Raw genomic sequence first — 18,817 nt, 5'->3', positions numbered from 1 at the left:
TTCATACCCGTGCCCTTATCTGGTCTGCCTCTCCTTCCACTTTTTCTCTTTCTCCTCTTCTTAGAGGTGTAAGTGGTTGTTGGCAGCAGGCTTTAACCTAAGTGACTGGTGGACAATAGGGGCCAATGGATAACAGTTGAACCTTGTTGAGAGCCTCCCAACCGTGACTGTGGATTCTCCAACAAGTCACGACCCCGTACTTCACGGTTTGTGTGTGGAAATGGAAAAAAAAGGAGACAGTTATGTTAACCGTTGTGTGTTTAACTTTTACCTTTGTCCCTGGCTGTGTGTGTTTTTGTGTGTTGAAATGGAAAACTAATGGATATTCTGGCATACAAGAAGCTGTCCGGTAGCTTCCCAGCTTGGCTTCTGTTCCATTCTGGGTTGATAAAAACACATGTGGGCTGGACTAAAGCTGCTGTTCCTCAGAGCGCTATCAAAACACACACGCACACTAATCTTTTTTCTGCAGGTTCAGCGCTGCATTAGGGGTACCGTGTTACAAAATCAGCTCCAGATGTCTTAAACTAACTCTGCGTACTGCTAGACATGGGGTCACACTCAGGTAAAGGTACGCATGGGAAATGTAGGCATGCATGGACTATGGAAACCAGGGGTCAATCTGACTTTAGACTGGCACATAATCTGAGACATAGTGTGACAACTGATTTATTAATCCAGGTGAGTTTGATTAACCAAGCAGACTTCAGACTCTCAGGGGTGGAAAAAGAACCATGAAACAAGATCTTTACTGAAAACACTGAGCTTGGATTTGACTTTTTTGAGTACATTTTTGGATTATACAAAGATAATATTCATATTATGTAATATTATGTATTCCATATGTCATGTTGTACTCAGTTCTTACTAGTGTAAAAATTTTATTTTACTATTTTCATCACTATCTTTAAAATATATATATATGCTAAATTTCAATGTGAGATTTATTAGCTTTACGTCAGCCAATGAAAAAAGTCTTAAAATGTAATTAATTCTCGTTCAGATTCAGCCTGTATATAAGGAATGTTAGAATAAATGCACTTAGTTCAGCATTCAGGTATGATACATACTAATAAAGACAAAAAAGCCTGAAAACTATTCCTTTAAAAAACACATTTTATTGCAGTTATTTGACAATGAAAACATGAAAGATCAATGTTCTTATTATTCCTGTATAGGTAATTCTTTTCAATTTTGAGTAGGTGTTCATATAAAGAATGACTTATGTTGTTAAATAATAGAAGCCACAAGTAGATACATATTCTGCTGTTTAGAAAAAAGGGTATTGCAATGTAACAGTGATTTAAGTTGTCCATACTCATATCAATTTAAATTGTATATATGTATTTCTACTATACAGATTAGAGATGCACTGATTGGGAAATTTGGGGCTGGTGTGCTGGCATGATATGTGGTTATGAATTTATTTTTATAAGCAGTAATTATTGATTGCTGTTATTGATTTACCTTTATTGCTGTTATTTATATTTGGTGGTGTGGCTGTTATGTGATCCCCCTGCTCTTCCACAAGCCTTTGTAGAAAGCATCAAGCAGGAACAGCACACATTCCTGCTCTTCCTGCGCCTACAGGGGGAGCCTGAGGCAGGGAGAGAAGCAGCATTAAACCCAGAGAAGAGCAGGCATCAGTGACAACAGAATGACGGAGTAAGACAGATATAGCATAAAGGAGGAGCTGGGGTGGAGGAGGGTTACAAAATGGAGCTTGCAGAGGAAGAAGCAAAGCATAGCCACGCAAGAGCAGTTTAGCTATGGCAGCATGAGTGCAGTTAGTCAATAGCGTGCTTAGAGTGAATTAGCTAATCTCAGTGAGATCAGCCGATCTCGATTATATGGTAGCGCTCGAATCCGTGGCCTGCCTGAACTAACGCTATATGCTCCATTAAGATTATTAACTTTTAGCAGGCTGTAGTAGTAACTAATAGTAACTATTTTGAAGCAAGCAACAATACCTTTTTTTTGTTTTTGTCTGCCAGTGAAGAGAGTTACACTGTGATCGACTACGCCCTGAGGGACCAGATCTGGGTGGGCTCCTGCCAGCCAGAGGATCTGAACCTGTCACCAGTCAGAAGCACTGCCGGCATGCTGAGCTCACGGCAACCTGGCGCCAACCATCTTTTCCGTCTGTGCTTCCGCAGCAACCACTCGGGTGAAAAGGTGCCCATGATCCTGGGAACGGAGTTACTGTGAGTGCTGTTTGTCATAACCTTTTGTTTTTGTTTCACTTGTGTTTCTATTACTGATTTACTGCTGTTAGGACACAGATGAGTGATTTTTATTGACATTGCATTATCACCTTGTCTTTCTACTTTTGTTTTAGTATTTGAGGGTTGCCACAAGGTTGGACATTTAGGTTTCCTGCTTCAAAGCTGTGTGATTTTATTTTTTTTTCACATGTTCTTTTATGTGCCTTTAAACTTAAAATAAGAAATTCCTATTCCACTTTTACTAAGCTCTCTTTCTTTGTCTCTTTTCAAACCATTATAGCTCACAGGGATATTTCATTACATATGGTGTCAAACACTGCCATAACTGTACTGCTCTTTGTTTATTTGACTGAGGAGATGAAGTTTATTAGTCTGTTTTTTTGCCAGAGTCTGTGCTTCGGTCATATTGTAACACAGACCGGCTGTACCAGATGATTATTTTGTTGACTGAGCATCTTCCAGTCCAACCATCTATTCTTGGAGACTGCAACTGTTTAAAGTCTACTGTTTGTAGCTGAAATTTATTGCAACGTGATGGATTACTCACACTTCTGACCTAGAAACAGTCATGAAGCTCCTTTAAACTCATGCCTGTAGCTGTGTCGTTAAAACTCAAACCACCCTCCTCACTCTTCTTCTCGTTCCGTCACTCTTTGTACAGCAAACAGAGTGAAAAGCGAGGTTGTTTAGATAGATTATATAACTCGCACAAACAAAGAGGATCTGTCATATACTGAGGTTCACACGCAGTATATTTGTTCTAGATAGCGTTGGGAGTCTCAGTCCATGTGAGCACACGTACACAAATGCACTCACAGGCACACACGCTCATATTTCACTGTAATTATTTGCTGAGGTTCAAGGCTTTGTTAAGGAGTGTTTTCATATGCGCAGGGCCTGTTCCTCCTCATTCCTGTGCACTCAAAGAGCTTCTCTCTGTATTGTCATTATAAAAGGTGTGGTATGAGCACCACTGTACAAAACACTACTGTAGAATGGCTCATAGTGCTTCAAAAGACTGTTCTTTTAACATTAGCTACAATGTCCAAAGATAGCTTGTCTTATTTGGTGACTGCAGGTGTAAAAATGAGGTTGAATAAATAAAGTTATTGCAACTTAAAAAGTAGACTGTTAGAGGAGAAGAAAGGGTTTCAGTCAATGTAAATTAAGCATTTAACCTCACTCCTAGGTAAGAGTTGTTGTACTGTAGTTGTACTGTTATCGGGCTTTTGGTGAGAATGCCAGTCCATGCACTCATACCAGAGCTTATAAGCCCCTTCAAAAATCAACTTTTTCGAGGATTAAACCGAACTACAGCTCTGAAAAAATACCTCTCTTGTGTTAGCAGACAGTGCAACAGTAGTCAAAGTCAGAAACATGTCAGAAATCAGTGTATTTCAGAAAGAAATATATATGTTTTGGTACTGGAGAGGTTAACTACTATGGGCAAATATGAAAGTAAAGTTATCATGAAGAAAAGACTGGTAAGGAGAAACATTTGTAAAGTTTTTTCAGGATGACGTTAAAGAGACGGTTCAGTTTTGTATTAGGGACTTGTCAATCCTATTATCCTCTGGAGATGAGAGCCTGCAGGTACAGGAACATGTGCAATGGTATGTGTTAAATCTGCAAAAAAGTGTTAAGTACAGGGGCTCTCTGGCAGCAAAATACAGCGCTAAGACTTTTCTAGAAATACTGTAACAGCACCTAAAAGTATTCACACTCTTGGATGCTTTACTCTTTTATTGCTTTATAAATCAATCAAGGTCAATATAACTGGCTCTTCTGAAAAAAAAAAATCAAAGTGAAAACAGATTTCTACAAAGTAATTTCAGTTAAATTTATGTATGTAAAGTAAAATAAGTGCATACATATTCACCCCCTTCAAGTCAGTATTAAGTAGATGCACCTTGACTGCATCTGAAATCAGTCACAACACTAAGTCTGTGTGGCTTTGTCCCAATCAGGCTTGCACATCTGGACACTGCAATTTTACTCCATTCAAACCATTTCTGTGTAGCGTTCACTGTATGCTTCAGGGCGTTGTCTTGCTGGAAAATAAATCTTCTCCAAGCTGTAAATCTGTTGTAGACTGAATAAGATTGCCCTCCAGGATCTTCATATATTTTGCTGCATTCATTTTACCCTCTACCTTAACAAGCCTTCCAAGGCCAGATGCCAAGAAGCATTCCCATGGCATGATGCTGCCACCACAATGTTTCACAGTGGGGATGGTGTGTTTGTGTGTTTGGTTTCCACCAAACATAGTGTATTGTCTGATGGCCAGAAAGCACCATTTTGGTCTCATCAGACCAAAGAACTTTCTGCCACTTGACCATGGAGACTCCCACATACCTTTTGTTGAACTCTCGTTTGGATTTAATATTAGTTTTCTTCAACAGTGGCTTTCCCCTTGTCACGCTCCCAAAAAGCTTTGACTGGTGAAGAGCCCTGGCAACAGTTGTTGTGTGCAGAGTTTCTCCCATCTCAGCTGCTGAAGTTTGTAACTCCTACAGAGTAGTCATAGGTGTCTTGGTGGTCTCTCTCACTTCCACAGCCACTCAGTTCGTGAGGATGGCCTGATCTAGGCAGATTTACACATGTGCCATATTCTCTCCATTTCTTGATGACAGATTTAATGGATTTTTTTTCCCAGGGGTCGTTCATCGCCTGGGAAATCTTTTTGTATCCATCCCCTGACTTATACTATTCAACAACCTTTTTCTGAGTTGCTTGGAGTGTTCTTTTGTCCTCATGGTGTAATGGTAGCCAGGAATACTGATTAATCAGTGACTGGACCTTTCAGACACAGGTGTGTTTTATACAACAACCACTTGAGACACATTTGCTAGCATTGGCATTAACCCAGTCAGTGCATCTGTTAGAAATTAGACATTGCTGTGGATAATGCTTTTTTAGGCTTTGTAAAATGTATTGCATATATCTAATACTGTAATCTTTTAGAGTACAAAATGTGTGCTACAAAGATTACCACAGGGAGTTTGTAGATAAGTGTATTTATTTAGCGCTAGCATCCAAAAAGTAACCTTCCAGGTTTGGGCAGGACAAATGGGATATCATATGCAAAAGTTTAAAAAAAACAATAGAAAAAGAAATGTCGGAAAACAAAGTTTTGGGAGCAGAATTGAAATTGCATCATCAGGAAAATGTCTTGAATGAATCCTGTGGATTCTTGCACTTCACTGCACAATGCTGTGTCTGTTTCCTTTAACTATTGAAAATTAAAGCTAGTCTTCATGGTTGAATAGCAGCTCGGAGCACTGACATGAACCCCCATGCTGTAAGTGAAGTACCTCACAAAGCAGCAGCAGTAATAGTGTTAAGCGTGACTGCAGTGGGCCTCTGGAGGAGGTAATCTTTTTGAAATGACTTTTTGTGCAGCCCTCTCCACCCTGTACACTACCCATGTATACACGAGGGGGTCTCGTCATGTAACTGCCTCCTCTGTGTTGTGTGTTGTCGTGGAAAGCCCACAGTCTCCCCCTTTGATAGCAGGGGTTAGGGGCCCATGGCTTAGTTGTAACTGTGTGTGATTGTGAGTGTGTAAGCGTTGCACTCACTGTAGCGCTGAATGAGAGGACACTCTGGCAGCTTTCCATTGTTACAGTGGTTGCTAAGCATTGTTTAAGCTGTTGCTTAGCAGCAGCCCATTGTTGAGTGGGCTGTTTCCCACGACTGTCCCTCCCCCTCACATGTAACCCCCCTCTCGCCTTTTCCTCACCGTCCTGTGTTGGATCTTTTGGCCAGTGGACACTGTTCGCTCTTTGTTTTTGATGACTGGGGAATAACTTCCTCTTCCCCTGTCCGCTCATCCCCAGTTTAGTGATTTAACCCGACATGACACACGTTAGTCAGACTATTTTAGACTTCAGTCAGAGTTACATGAACTTTGGAGGACCATAAAGAGAATGTAAGATTTCTGTAAAAGAGGAGAATAGGGCTACAGATGACATAGTTCTGTTGAATAGAGCTGAACAGTTAATTGCAAGTTTTTACAGTTCTGGCACATGGCAAGAGTCTGTGTTCTTACTCAGTTTATTTACACTTTCCCGTTAAACAGAGGCATTGAAATAACTGGGGCAAGCATGACACACGTAGACACACACGTGTGTGTCGCATGGCAGTCAAGGTCAAGCTTGAATGCATTTTTTTGTCCAGTGGTTTACGGGTCCCTGGGAAATCCACAGCACAACCAGGGGCTCATGGCAATCCTACTACCTGCCCGGATGTTACCCTAGGATGTGCTTACTCGCCATATGCATTCCTTATTCTGCCCTAAGGATGTTGACTTTGTCATTTTTTCAACAGATTATTTTCCCATGCCCCTGGTCATATGCAAAGACATCTAGAGTTGTGTCAATCCTCCTTACAGGCCGTACATAAACCTCAGTTTTTGGACCAAACATGCCTAAAAGTTCTGCACAGTATTGAAGATTTTCAAACTACTGAGACAACTGAAAAGGCATTTGTTTGTCATGTTAGTAGTGAGGATGTATTTATAGGCACTGATTTTGTTTTGTTCTGTTTTACCATGAGTCTGTGCAGCAAATCAGAGAATATTATGAAATGTCCTGGTAGCGTTTGAGCTTATACCAAAGACAGAAAAGTAAACCCATCTCCCTGGACACTGGTAGCAAGAGTAAACAGAACCATAAAGTGACTTATTCAATTTAGTACAATAAAATTAAAGGAGGTCTACCTCTAAATCAATCAATCAATAATTCTGTGTTTGTATAGTTTAAATTCATGACCAAAATCATGTCAAAACACTGTACAAAGAGGACATGTCTAGACCGTATTCTCTGCTGTGTCCTATAATAACAATAAAGGCCAGCATTAATCATTAATATTGTACTGAAGACTATGCCTTAGCAGTATTTAGCCCTGTTACAGTGGCAACAAAAACCCTCCCGTAAGGGGCAGGAATGTCAAGCAGAACTCAGACTCATGTTGACAGCTCACCTCTGCCTAAGCTGTGCTCTCTACACATAAGGTACATTTACTTGCCATTCGATGATTGTGATCAAAAAATGATAATTTAGTATACATGTAAAACAACTTTAGGTTACACACCTTACATACAGGCACTCACACAGTGTATTTTGATCTTTCTAAAGCAGTTAGGAAATCCTGTAAGGAAAACTGCTTGTGGATAGGACAAAGCAATCAGCTTATTTGTTCCAAAAGGAACAAAGATGGCAAACATTCAAGCTTATTTTTTCTTTGATTTTCTAATCAATTATTTTAAAAACAGGTGGGCCTCGGGGTGGCAGTAGCTCAATCTCCAAGGGCTTGGTGTGGGAATCAGAGGGGTGCTGTTTCACACCCAAGCCAGACGAAGTCTGAAAATTGGTCAGGTAACTAGAAAGGCATCAAACCCCCAGACTGCTTGAGTGCTCATTGGTGGGCTGCACCGCTGACATCTCTACCTTAATGCATGTCCATACGATCCTGTGTATGCATATGCATGCAGTTAAGCTTATGTGTGCAGCATGTTGGGTAACAAAGTGTAGGACTTCAGTTTCCCTTTAGGGATAATAAAGCATATTCTTTTTTTCTTCTCAGTCTTCCTGTATAAGACATGGTTAAGGTATCTGTGTCTGTATGCTTTCCTATATTCCTGCTCACTTTAGCTCTGTGTTTAAGTGCAGCTAAGGTCTGGTTTCAATGTGAAATTCCTCACATTCTGGCCAAAGGCGGGTCTGTGTTTTGTTTTCTTGAATTTTTGTAGAAATAAAACTGCAGATATAGTCCTTTTCTGCAGGTTTGGGCTCAGCATGGGTGTTCCTGCTTTCAATCCCATTTGTTCTCAACCTGCTAAATTCTTGTAAGCCTTTCCTATCGGCGTGTGAGGTCTGTGAAGCTACAGTACATACAGCAGACGAATCCTTGACAACAGCAGTGACATAACACAACAGGAATCCAGCCAGACAGCTGGAATCAGAGATGGCACAAGGACGTCTGTGTCTTTATCCTGCTGTCTCTCATGCTTCTTCTCTGTCTGTGTCCTCTTCCTTTTCTCTGTATGCTTTTTGTTGAGTATGTGTGCATGCCATTGCCTCTTCCCCATGACCCTGATGTCCTGTCCAGATTCAGATAATAATGCTTCTCTATTAGTGAAACAGAGCAGCCACAGAGGTCTGCAGAAAAACAGCTCTGTTAGTCAGATATGCAGCTCTAACACAAAGCAGCGCTAGTTACATAACAGACTGAACCGGAGAAGGGTGTCTATACTTCTGGTGCACATTTTGGCATTAGTTTTTATTATTCTTTTTTATTCCGTCTGCTTTGGTTTATGTAATTGTAACTTTTTTCACTATGTCTGCTTTTGTTTATATGATAACTTGCTGATGGGAATTGTTCCCTCTGCCTGGGAGTTTCCCTGCCTGGTTTACATGTGGTGCTCTGTTGCCCAGAACCTCTCTGACCTGTGGTTTAGGGGGCCAAAAAAGGATGGACTTAGATAAGAGTTAACAGACTGAGCAAGTTTACATGCGCAGTTAAGCTGAGCTTGATTTGTCTATTCTGCACCTTACTATTGCCCTTGTTCTTCTTTTATTTTTGAGAATCGATTGACAGTAGTAGGTCTGCCTCTCCTATGGAAGATGGTGACATGCCCCCTTTAAGCTGGTTATTATGAAGTCAGCAGTAACTTACAAACAAGATATCATGCTATATTCTAATTCCATGTCATATGATGAAAACACGGAAAAATTTTGCAGTTCCACATTTTGTAGTCTCTATATTTTACTTTTTGCACCAGTGCACATGCCATCCCTCTAGCTAAAAGCTGTAGATATTCTCACTGTTTCACCTTGCGTTTTATGTATCTAGCTATCCTATGAGTGTTATTGTCAATTTGTAATGTACTTGAGGACAACTGTAGAGGCTATCTCTGTGAAACTTCTCCCCTATTTAATATGTCTGTCCAGGATGTGCCATGAGTATGTTGAAAAAGACTGAACTTTTTGGATTTCAGCGAGGGGTCAGTGTATTATAAGGCCAACAGATTTGTAAGTTCAAATGAGAAATCCAAAATCAAGAAATTATTAAAAGAAATTACTGTTAAAACAAATGGGAAAACAAAACATGGAAACACCCACCCATCACCTTTCAGGCACTGAAAACAAAAAACGAACAATTAGTAATTTTTGTTTCTTATTTTCCAAAAAGAAATGAAGAAATAAAACTTGTTTTTTTTTTTAATTTTCACATTTTTTTTGTGTTCAGATATAAAAAGAATGCCCAAAGAACAGAACACTGGAGATAAAGCGTTCCTTTTGCCTATATTTTTTACCTGTTTCAGGTGTCATGAACAAAATAATGTAGCATCACTGTTGTTCCGTTTATTGATCTTTCGATCAGAACACAAAAACAAATAGATGAAAACAAGCTGTTCATAATGTTTTCATTTTATTGGGGAAAATGACTGTTCATCTTTTGTTTTCTGTTTTTGATTCCCAAATAATATCAAAAGCCTGAAAGGGTCAAAGGGTTTCTTCCCATGTTTTGTTTCTTATTTTCAAACAATAGCTGGGAAAAAAAACTCATTTGAAATTAAAAATTCATTGACTGTAAAATACATGGACCGAGAGGCCGTGTGGCAGAAGGCTAGCTTACCAAACAGGCTGCTAACTGGCTAACAGGCGATGATGACTCTCATATTTATCAGCTTGATGTAAAACACTGCCAGATTAATGACTGATATGAAATATAGCATTGTTTATCAGTTGATATGAAGTCCCATCAAATCATCTTGGCAGTTTGAATTATATTAATTCTTTTAAGTAAAATGGTAGTTTAGATTCAAATTGGTTAGTTAGCATACAAATAATAGGTGATAGCTAAAAGAATTAGCTTAGCTTAACTCAGCCATTCATTCATTTTAAGAAAATCTTTTCTCATAATTAGCTTCGCTACAGGGAGGCCAACGTCTTCACTTTTTTTCCTTGACATGTTATATTTGACCTATATTAATTCTCTGAATATATATTTGAAATTACTGAATGATGAAAACTGGATAAAATTATACTCTTCTTATGGTTTCAGGTGTTTTTTTTCCAGGTTTCTTTGTAATTTAAAAAAAAAAGAAAGGACTCCTTGCATTGGACACTAGGAGGCATCATCTGTTTATTTACATGTTAGAGTAAATAAAGTGTAGGATGTAAAATACAAACATGGAAACAGTCAAGGTGTTTCCATAATATAAGTTCTAAGATCAGAACTAACATCAGTAATCAATAGTAACATCGACCAGCTCAGACTGCTCAGACAAAACACTCCCGGTGTATCAGTTGAATTCGTGACCAAGGTTAGTGGTGACTTTCAGCTGACTGTGGTTGTAGTTGTCATTGTTACAGCAGCTGATAAAAACAGTTTAGCGTCCTAATGAAAGACCATCTCCTAAATTTTCATTATATTGTCAGAATAAACCCATTAGCTATGTATCCAAGGAAAACCAATGGCAACAGAGACATTCACCTGAAAGTCACCACTCTACACCATTACTGGCTGTGCTGAAACAGTGATCTTATATTCATTAGATTCACAGGTTGTGAGACAGAGTGTATCTGTCATCAGCTGGTTTGACAAACATGTTTGTCTCTGTGCAGGGACAGTGACTTGGTACACATGGAGAATTGTGGGCTTGGTTTAAAGTGTGTCTTTAAAGCTTTCAGCCATTGTCGTCTCTTCTGCTGTGTTTACTGTCACACCTCCTCCACCTCTACCACACAAGTGCATTGCATCTTACACCTGTGTCACGTTAATTTTTGAGGACAAGCACAGCTGACACATCAAACTTATGCAAGGGTCGTGTGGCAGCCATCCTTCATCTGTGCAGTTAATAGAAAGTTTATCTCTGGCCTTATGGTCATAACAAAAGGCAGACAACTATGCCATGTTTAGCATTCATGCTTATTGATTTCCAGGTTGAAGTCTGGTGTGGAAACAGTAGAGCATGTGCAGAAATCCAGCCTGGTCTGATTTAGGTGAAGACATACACGGGAATATCAATCTCCAGCCTCATTTTGCTAGTCTGCATAATTTGATTTTGTATGATTTCAGGCAGACATACATGTACATTCATTTTAAAAGTCTAGTTTTAGTCAGACTACAACAAAAGTCTACTTTTTTAGCTGCATGTTAACATTCTGAGTGCTAGGATCATCAGCAAGGGTTCAGAGGTAAGGGAGAAATTTATCTTAAATTAGATGAAAAACAGCAGCAGTCTGGCCATAATTTTCAGTTTGCAGAGGAAGGAGCATTCGAAAGAGGCTGTCATCGCTCCTTATCTGCTGTGTGAAAGAGATTTTGCAGTGCAGCAGCGAAGGTCTTTCTTCTTCTCAGATGTGAAACCAGAACCTCTGACAACAGATTTATGATTCCTGACATTCTCTTTCACGTTGGGGGTGAATGGTTAGAGGCAGAAGGAGCTTTACTACCAAGAAAAGACTGATCCTGCACAGACCTGCAGTCATGCAGGGGGAAAAAGGGCAAGCACCTGCTCTATGTGCATATGACGCATTCACATAAACAAACACCCTCATAGTTTAAAGGCTGTTTTTTACCTGAACCTCTTTTGGTATGTGCCTCACATTCCTAAGATAACCATTAAGTGCTTCTCAAACATGTGGGGTTGCCTGTTTGTGCCTGCGCTGGATACTCTGACTGTGTGGTTCTTAGTTTCAATAAAGTATCTCAGCTGTTAAAGCATAAGAAAGCGACCTGTCATGAGGGTGTGTTGTGTGTATGTGCACATGTATCCTAACTGTCAGCATATGTGTCCAGCTGTCAAGAGCGGCGACTAGCAGCTGCCTTTCCCACAGTGTGGCACGGATGTTAGAAGAAGTCTCACACTCAGTATATGCAAAGGACCAGGCTTTTATAGAACACCAAATTCACATTAATAGGATGTAATTAGAATCAAAGTCTAACTGGATAACCTTAAAGACTGCCAGTCAAAAGTAGAGGTGAGATAGCAAAATACCTTGCGAAATAATACAATATGTGCTGAAATGTGATGGGATGCATTAGAATGTTAAATATGATGTGATAGATTGCAGTACAATTCAAAACCATACAATACAGTAGGATATTATACAATACAATGCAATACAGTTTGATACAATGACATACAACAAAATAATAAAAATATATTGGATACCATGCATAGCCTTAGATACTTATATTATGATGCAGTGATTCTGCAGTAATTTGTTGCAATCATGTTACATCTTAATGTGTAATAAGATCAGTTTAACTAAAAATCCCTCTTAAAAGATGCAAGAAAGATGCTATTAATCACTGCAATTTGGTCTGAGTTAAATTTCTTATGTTTCGTCTTTAATGCTACTTTCACCACTGATATTACCTGGAATTATTCTATTATCCTCTTCTTTTATCCTGCTAACAATTTTGGCCAGTTATCTTATGTCCTCATCATTTTTATTCTTCTATAAGCACCACAATCAGGTGGATGATAGTGATGGTAAAATCGATATTAATATTTTGTTCCTCTCCTTTCGTCTTTAAGGTCATTAACTTTATCTCACAATTTTGGCCATCACTATCTTGTTTTATTTGCAGCTACAGGTGTGTTTCTGCAACAGGGTACATCTGTGTCGCTGTATCGGTTAGCAGCAATCCCATTTAGAAACGCCCTAAAGCAAACCTGAAGTATCCCCATTTTCCTTCTAAAGGGGACATTAATTTAGACAGTGAACATCAAGTTGTATAAAAGGAGAATTTAAATAATTGTAGCCACTATAAACACATGAGGAAAATGTCTGCTGCGTGATATTAAAGGGGGAAGAAAGGTTGTTTTCTTGGCTGATTCTGTATAATGTGACGTGTTTTTGCAATAAGTGGCGTTACCCAAAGCTAGTCTTGCAGTTTTCTAAGCATCAGCTTCACTTTGAAAATGACAGAGCAAGACTGCATCTCCCTCATGTACAGCCTATGGGTGAATTGTGTCAAATCACGGCATGCCTCCTGTCTTTTTGCACAATGATGAAAGCACCACTTCCTCAAGATGGCGTTGCATGTCTCGTCACCTAGCAGCAGCTGATTTGCAAGTAGAGAGAGTGGATGGAGTTAGGGCAACAGACTTGCTCTTTTAATTACTGTTGTGTGAACCACAATGCTGCTTTCCCTAGTAACTGCTTGAAAAAGGTCCCCAAAAAAAGGGTGCGCCAATGCATTAGTGTAACATAAGTTTTGACCTTGAAGAGCAACAGCAAAAAAAATGTCAAAACCAATTTAAATTAAAAAGAAAAAAGGGTAAATACTCTTCACTTGTATTGTGCTATTCTAGTCTCAAATCTTCCCACTACACATGACCCATTTTACCTCCTCAGTCACAGAGAAAGCTGATTGGTCTGCAGGAGTTTCTGTTGAGATTATAAAATCTATCAGTAAACTCCAAAGGCCACATTTCATCAGTCTTGATATTGCCTTGTGGGTGAACTTTAATGTACTCTGAGTTAATGATTTTATTTGAAGTATATCTTGTAAAAGTTTATGATGAGGTCGCACTGTCCAATTAGTTGTTCAGGGATGACGTGACCACTTTTAAACAGCTTATGTGTCCTGAAAGGGATCAAATGGCTTGTGTACAATGGGAACACAATAACGGGGTCTGACTCATGGGACTTACCCCTTTTGAGTTCCACTTGAGGCCAAAATCAAGAATGTAAATGCCCAGTCTGATAGTCTGAGCATGTTGTACGATAACTGAGTCAGAGGGGCCTCAATACCGCACCCCCACCCCTCTGCTTCATTTCCTGAACCCCCTTCATCTCTTACTCCCTCTATATCCTCTCCCTCTTCTCAGTAGCACATGAAAACAGGTGAAATGAGATATAGAGTTTCTTGGAATCTGACCTGTTTGACTCCACCTACAGTTTTTTTTCCCATGAAACACATACAAGAGAGAAAAAAGAAAGCAAAAACCAGGGTAGTGCTCTCAGGAGAATCAGCCTTTGTGCTTGTTCTGCTCTCATCTCTTGCACTGAAAACACACCTCTGTTCCCCTGTCAACAGCAGACAGAGGAGGAGGAAGGAAAGGCAAAACCTGCCGGGCAACAAAATTATCCGTATCTTTACCTCAGTAGCCTGTTGGAGGCCTGCTGCGACTTATCTTGCTTGCATTTTGGTTTTATTGTCAGAACTGTTAATTTAAAGCCTAGTCAGATCATAAAAATATAGATTATTTAATTTCTCTAACCACAATGTTAACCCTACAAAGGCATCCATACATTTTATTTAAATCCATTTTCCTATTACAAGTAACTTGCCATTATGTCATGATAACAGTGCTAGATTAAGAGATAATTTCTGAAGAAAAAGACTGAAATAAACTCATGATCACAGGAAAACCAGAATTATTATCTTGATATGAAAAGATTAATCAATGGAGATTTTTAAAAAAGGCAAGGAGAATATGGTGCAACACGACTGGATATCCTCTTAGTGCTTCTGAAGTTAGGAGATGAGCAACAGCCAGATGATTTGAGCCTTAAAGTTGATAAAATCTCTCAGTAGTGATTAAAATGTCTAATTTTCCTGTGCTGTTGTGTGTGTTTTCAGGAATGAGCGTGCTCGATGGATCAGCGCTCTGGGCCAGAATGTCAACAAGGACAAGAGTCAGGACAGAACCAGTGAGTTCCCACAGTCACTCCTCATCTATTTTAGGCTTATTGCACCACCTTGTGGTCATTAAATTACATTTTATTAGCTTTATTTTAAAACACTTTGCTTTCTAGTTCAGATAAAGCTTATGTAACTTGACTGAAGTAATTAATCTGACTCTCGTGTGCTGCTTTAGATGCCATGCAGGTGGAAGTGATCAGAACGTACACTGCCAAGCAGCCAGACGAGTTGTCCCTGCAGGTTGCTGATGTGGTGCTCGTCTCTCAGACAGTAGAAGACGGTATGTCAGCTCTAAAATGTCTCTTTTACCCTCATTTTATATTTATCAGAGCATGCAGAGAAATTGGTTTCACTTTATATTCTTCTCTTTATATTCTTCAGTTAAGGTAATTATTTGGGTTAAAAAGCTAATTTAGGCCATGACTTTTATAATAATAATAATCATAATCATTATTATGATTATTGTTATTATTATAACTAAAAAATAATTATCAGGGTCATATTTTTGTAATATTAATAATTATTATTATATTTTTCCATAATTTGTATTGCTATAACCCCTTTAATAAACAATCATTATTTGCATCATCACTTTTTATTATAATTATAACTACAATTACAATAATAATGAATGTTGTTGTTTTTATCATAGTAATTATAATACAATAATAACAATAATTCTAATAATTATTATTATTATAAAAATCATAATAGTAATGGGGTGCAGTGGGCCTAGTGACTAGGGCCCGTCCCATGCATGTGGGTGTCCTGGGTTTAAGTTAGGCCTGTGGCATGTCAGTCTTTTCCCCACTCATCCCTGTTTCTAGCTCTATCCCCTGTCTTTTCTTTACAATAAAGGCAAAAAAGCCCCAAAATAAATCTTTAAAAAATAAGAACATTAATTAATAGGTAATGGTAATAATAATAATTTAGGATTCTTACCAGTTTTATAATAATTACCTTCCAGACCTGCCCTCTTTGTAACATGTGTTGAGATAACTTCAGTTTTGAATTGTTGCTTTCTGAACAAAGATTGATTGATTGATTTATCCCCACTGTCAAGTCTGTCAGATGTTTCTGTTCCGTCAGATTATAAATGCATCCTCCTCTGTTCATTTTATTCTGCTTATTTGTTAAAATACTAGCTAATTTTTATACAGTAAAAACTAATTTATTTTAAAAAGATTAATTTCATATGGACAGTAATGAAGTTAAAGTTGGAAAATCATACATTTCTGAAAATAGATACTTCAGATGGGTGACAACTTGAAGAAATTGGGGAAAAAATGCATTTTATTTGTAAAAATAATTACTGAATACCAGTATTAGATAGCTGAATACTTAACATTCATCTTTACTTAATCAAATAAAATGCATTACATCTTAGTGTGTCCGATGGAGTTGACAAATAACAAGATATGATGGGCAAAAACAGTCACATGTATGAACGAATTTTGCATTAAAAATCAATCATTCAGTCAATAGTGCCAATTCATAACTGAAGTAATCGCAAGACACTTTTCAAAAAGGGCTGGTCTAGACTGCACTCTCTGTTGTGGCCTATTATGAAAGACCAGTGTTAAAAGAAAATGTTCCTACACACAACTGCAAGTTTAGACCTCAACCTACGCAAATATCCACTTCTAAAAATGTAGTACAAGCCAAGTTTAGAACCAGTTTTGTCCCTTTTCTCAGGAGTCAGTGATATACTGGGGCGTAGCTGGCCTAGTGGTTTAGGCATGCCCCATGTACGCAGGTGGCCTGGGTTCAAGTCTGGCCCAGGTTCCTGACACTATTCACTGTCCTCCTCTATCAGTAAAGGCATAAAATGCCAAAAACTGACATTTAAATTTTACTGTAGAATTGTGGGAAACAAACTTATTGATGTGACTTGCAGTGGATTATTTCTGAGGTCAAAATTTCCCTTTTTTTAAGGTTTTGTAAGGGAATTATTTTTCGAAGACTTGAAAGAGGCACAAGTTGAGTATCACTGCTCTTGGTCCTTTTAGCAGTCATATCATGACGCATTCCTCTCATTTTTACCCTAAATGCATCCTTTCAGCCATCATTTTCGTTTTCCTGTTTGGCATAATGGGGATTCAAACCTGTTACAAGATGTTTTAAAATCCAGATAAACACAAATAAGCCAAAGGTCACTTCCCTTTTTTGGTGACCATGGCAACTGACTTTAATGTTGAAGCATAGAGCATTGAAAGAAGAGCTCAAAATAGCACAAGCAGATGCAGAGGATGCCTCAGACTTTCATGATCTCTTCTCAGGTTGGTATGAAGGTGAGCGACTGCGGGACGGAGAGAGAGGGTGGTTCCTTGCCGAGTGTGCTGAAGCGATCACTTGCCAGGCCACCATCGAGCGCAACATGCAGAGGATGGACCGCCTGCAGGGGTTGGAGACTAATGTGTGAGCCGGATGAGAGAGCAAGAGGGTGCTAAAACCCACAGGGGGCTCTTCTTATAATCTTTGACACATAGTGACCTTTTCAGTGCAGCAAACTCTAACGAATACTTTCAAGGACAGCATCAGTGACCCACCGACAGGGACCAAATGGAGCAGTGTGAGCGCTTTCTGGACTGTAGCTCAGCCACTAATGTCTGAGTTTCAAAGCAAACACTGTTCAGAGCAAATAGAGGGAAGAACAGAGACTTCCTTAATTACTGATCAGTGCCTGTGTGGGCGGGCTGGCTCGACAGTGGGATCTGTCACATTCATTAATTCCCCGGTTGGTTAGAAAACTTCACACCCACTGTGTGAGTTGCTGCTTTCAGATCCCTCCAGTGTGAATTTTGTAGATTTTAATCATCTTTTCAAGCATATTTTTTCTTTTTCATGAAAGTGATGTACAGTGGAAATAGTGTGACCACACCACCACTGTAGGAGGTAAAAGTAGACCAAATAGAGTGGAAAAGAAAGCAGCCTGATGCGTACTCTGTTAATGAGGTGCAGGTCATGTGATTGGGAGCTTTGCCAGTAACAATGAAACTACAAAGATGTTGATTATGAAAGTGATAATAAGGCTGGAGCGTGGGTTTGGCAGCTGATTCTGTACAGTGTGTGGGTTAGTGTAGAAACTTCTATCAGTGTTTCTGTAACATCTGTAGCAAATTAAAGTATTACAAGAAAATATTGGGTTTTTTTATTAAACGGCATAGAAGACGCTTGTAGCACTTTGTGTAAATAGGAAAATTCATAATTATTTGGATCATAGAGAAGCAGCTGAGCATTATAGTATCATATGCAGGAGGGCCAAGTATGTTTTCTTCCAGGCTGTTTGTCACCAGTTAATGTCAACACCATGAATCAAACTCCACATTTCTCTCCTTCCACTCAATGCTTTGGACAGGTTGAAATATGGCACACACTTGATGCCAGCCAGGGGTGCAGTTCTAAATATCTCCCATAGGATTTATATCTTTAAAGGTAAAGAGGGAAGCTGAAATTAATTTTGGTGAGACTGTAAGAGATGAGCGGGCCTAGCCCTGCTTTTAACGCGTTAGTCCAGGGTGACTCATCTTTTCAGCCCAGCCTAAGGAAATGAATGGCTCAGTCAGACTGTGACCATGTATCAAGCTAACTCTGCTCTGGCACCTGCCCAAGTGTCACAACAACAAATGTTGCGCTACATGAAGAGAAGTATGACAGTGAACAGGCAGAGCAGCCAGCAGGAAGGACACTAGACAAAGTTTGGCATTTTGCACTCAGGGAAAATTAGCTTTGAGCATGAACTGACTTTTATTTCAAACCATTTTTGTGCCTTGTAACTATTGTAAATCCTCTGTGCACATGTAAATATGTAAAACAGCCTGAACTGTAAAATGTGTGTTTTCCAAAATACAGATTTATATTGCTTAGTCAACCTTATGTATTTTAATCTGCCACCATGAATAAAAGCTTTATTGCCTGAA

At 39.1% G+C, this 18,817-nt stretch overlaps 1 protein-coding gene across 1 annotated transcript in view; it reads left to right on the top strand.

Annotated features, from left to right (window-relative positions):
• Positions 1-18,817, top strand: part of LOC121521337 (rho guanine nucleotide exchange factor 26-like) — a 42,299-nt gene extending 23,482 nt beyond the window's left edge. Inside the window, exons 12-15 of the mRNA XM_041805271.1 lie at positions 1,995-2,204; positions 14,835-14,905; positions 15,073-15,177; positions 17,177-18,817. Coding sequence (XP_041661205.1) covers positions 1,995-2,204; positions 14,835-14,905; positions 15,073-15,177; positions 17,177-17,319 — 529 coding nt within the window. The 3' untranslated portion in view covers positions 17,320-18,817. The remainder of the gene's footprint in view (positions 1-1,994; positions 2,205-14,834; positions 14,906-15,072; positions 15,178-17,176) is intronic.

Source organism: Cheilinus undulatus, linkage group 2 (assembly GCF_018320785.1).
Source record: "Cheilinus undulatus linkage group 2, ASM1832078v1, whole genome shotgun sequence".
Lineage (NCBI taxonomy): Eukaryota > Metazoa > Chordata > Actinopteri > Labriformes > Labridae > Cheilinus > Cheilinus undulatus.
Note: the sequence above shows the minus strand (reverse complement) of the source record. Positions and strands in the feature narration are given on the sequence as shown.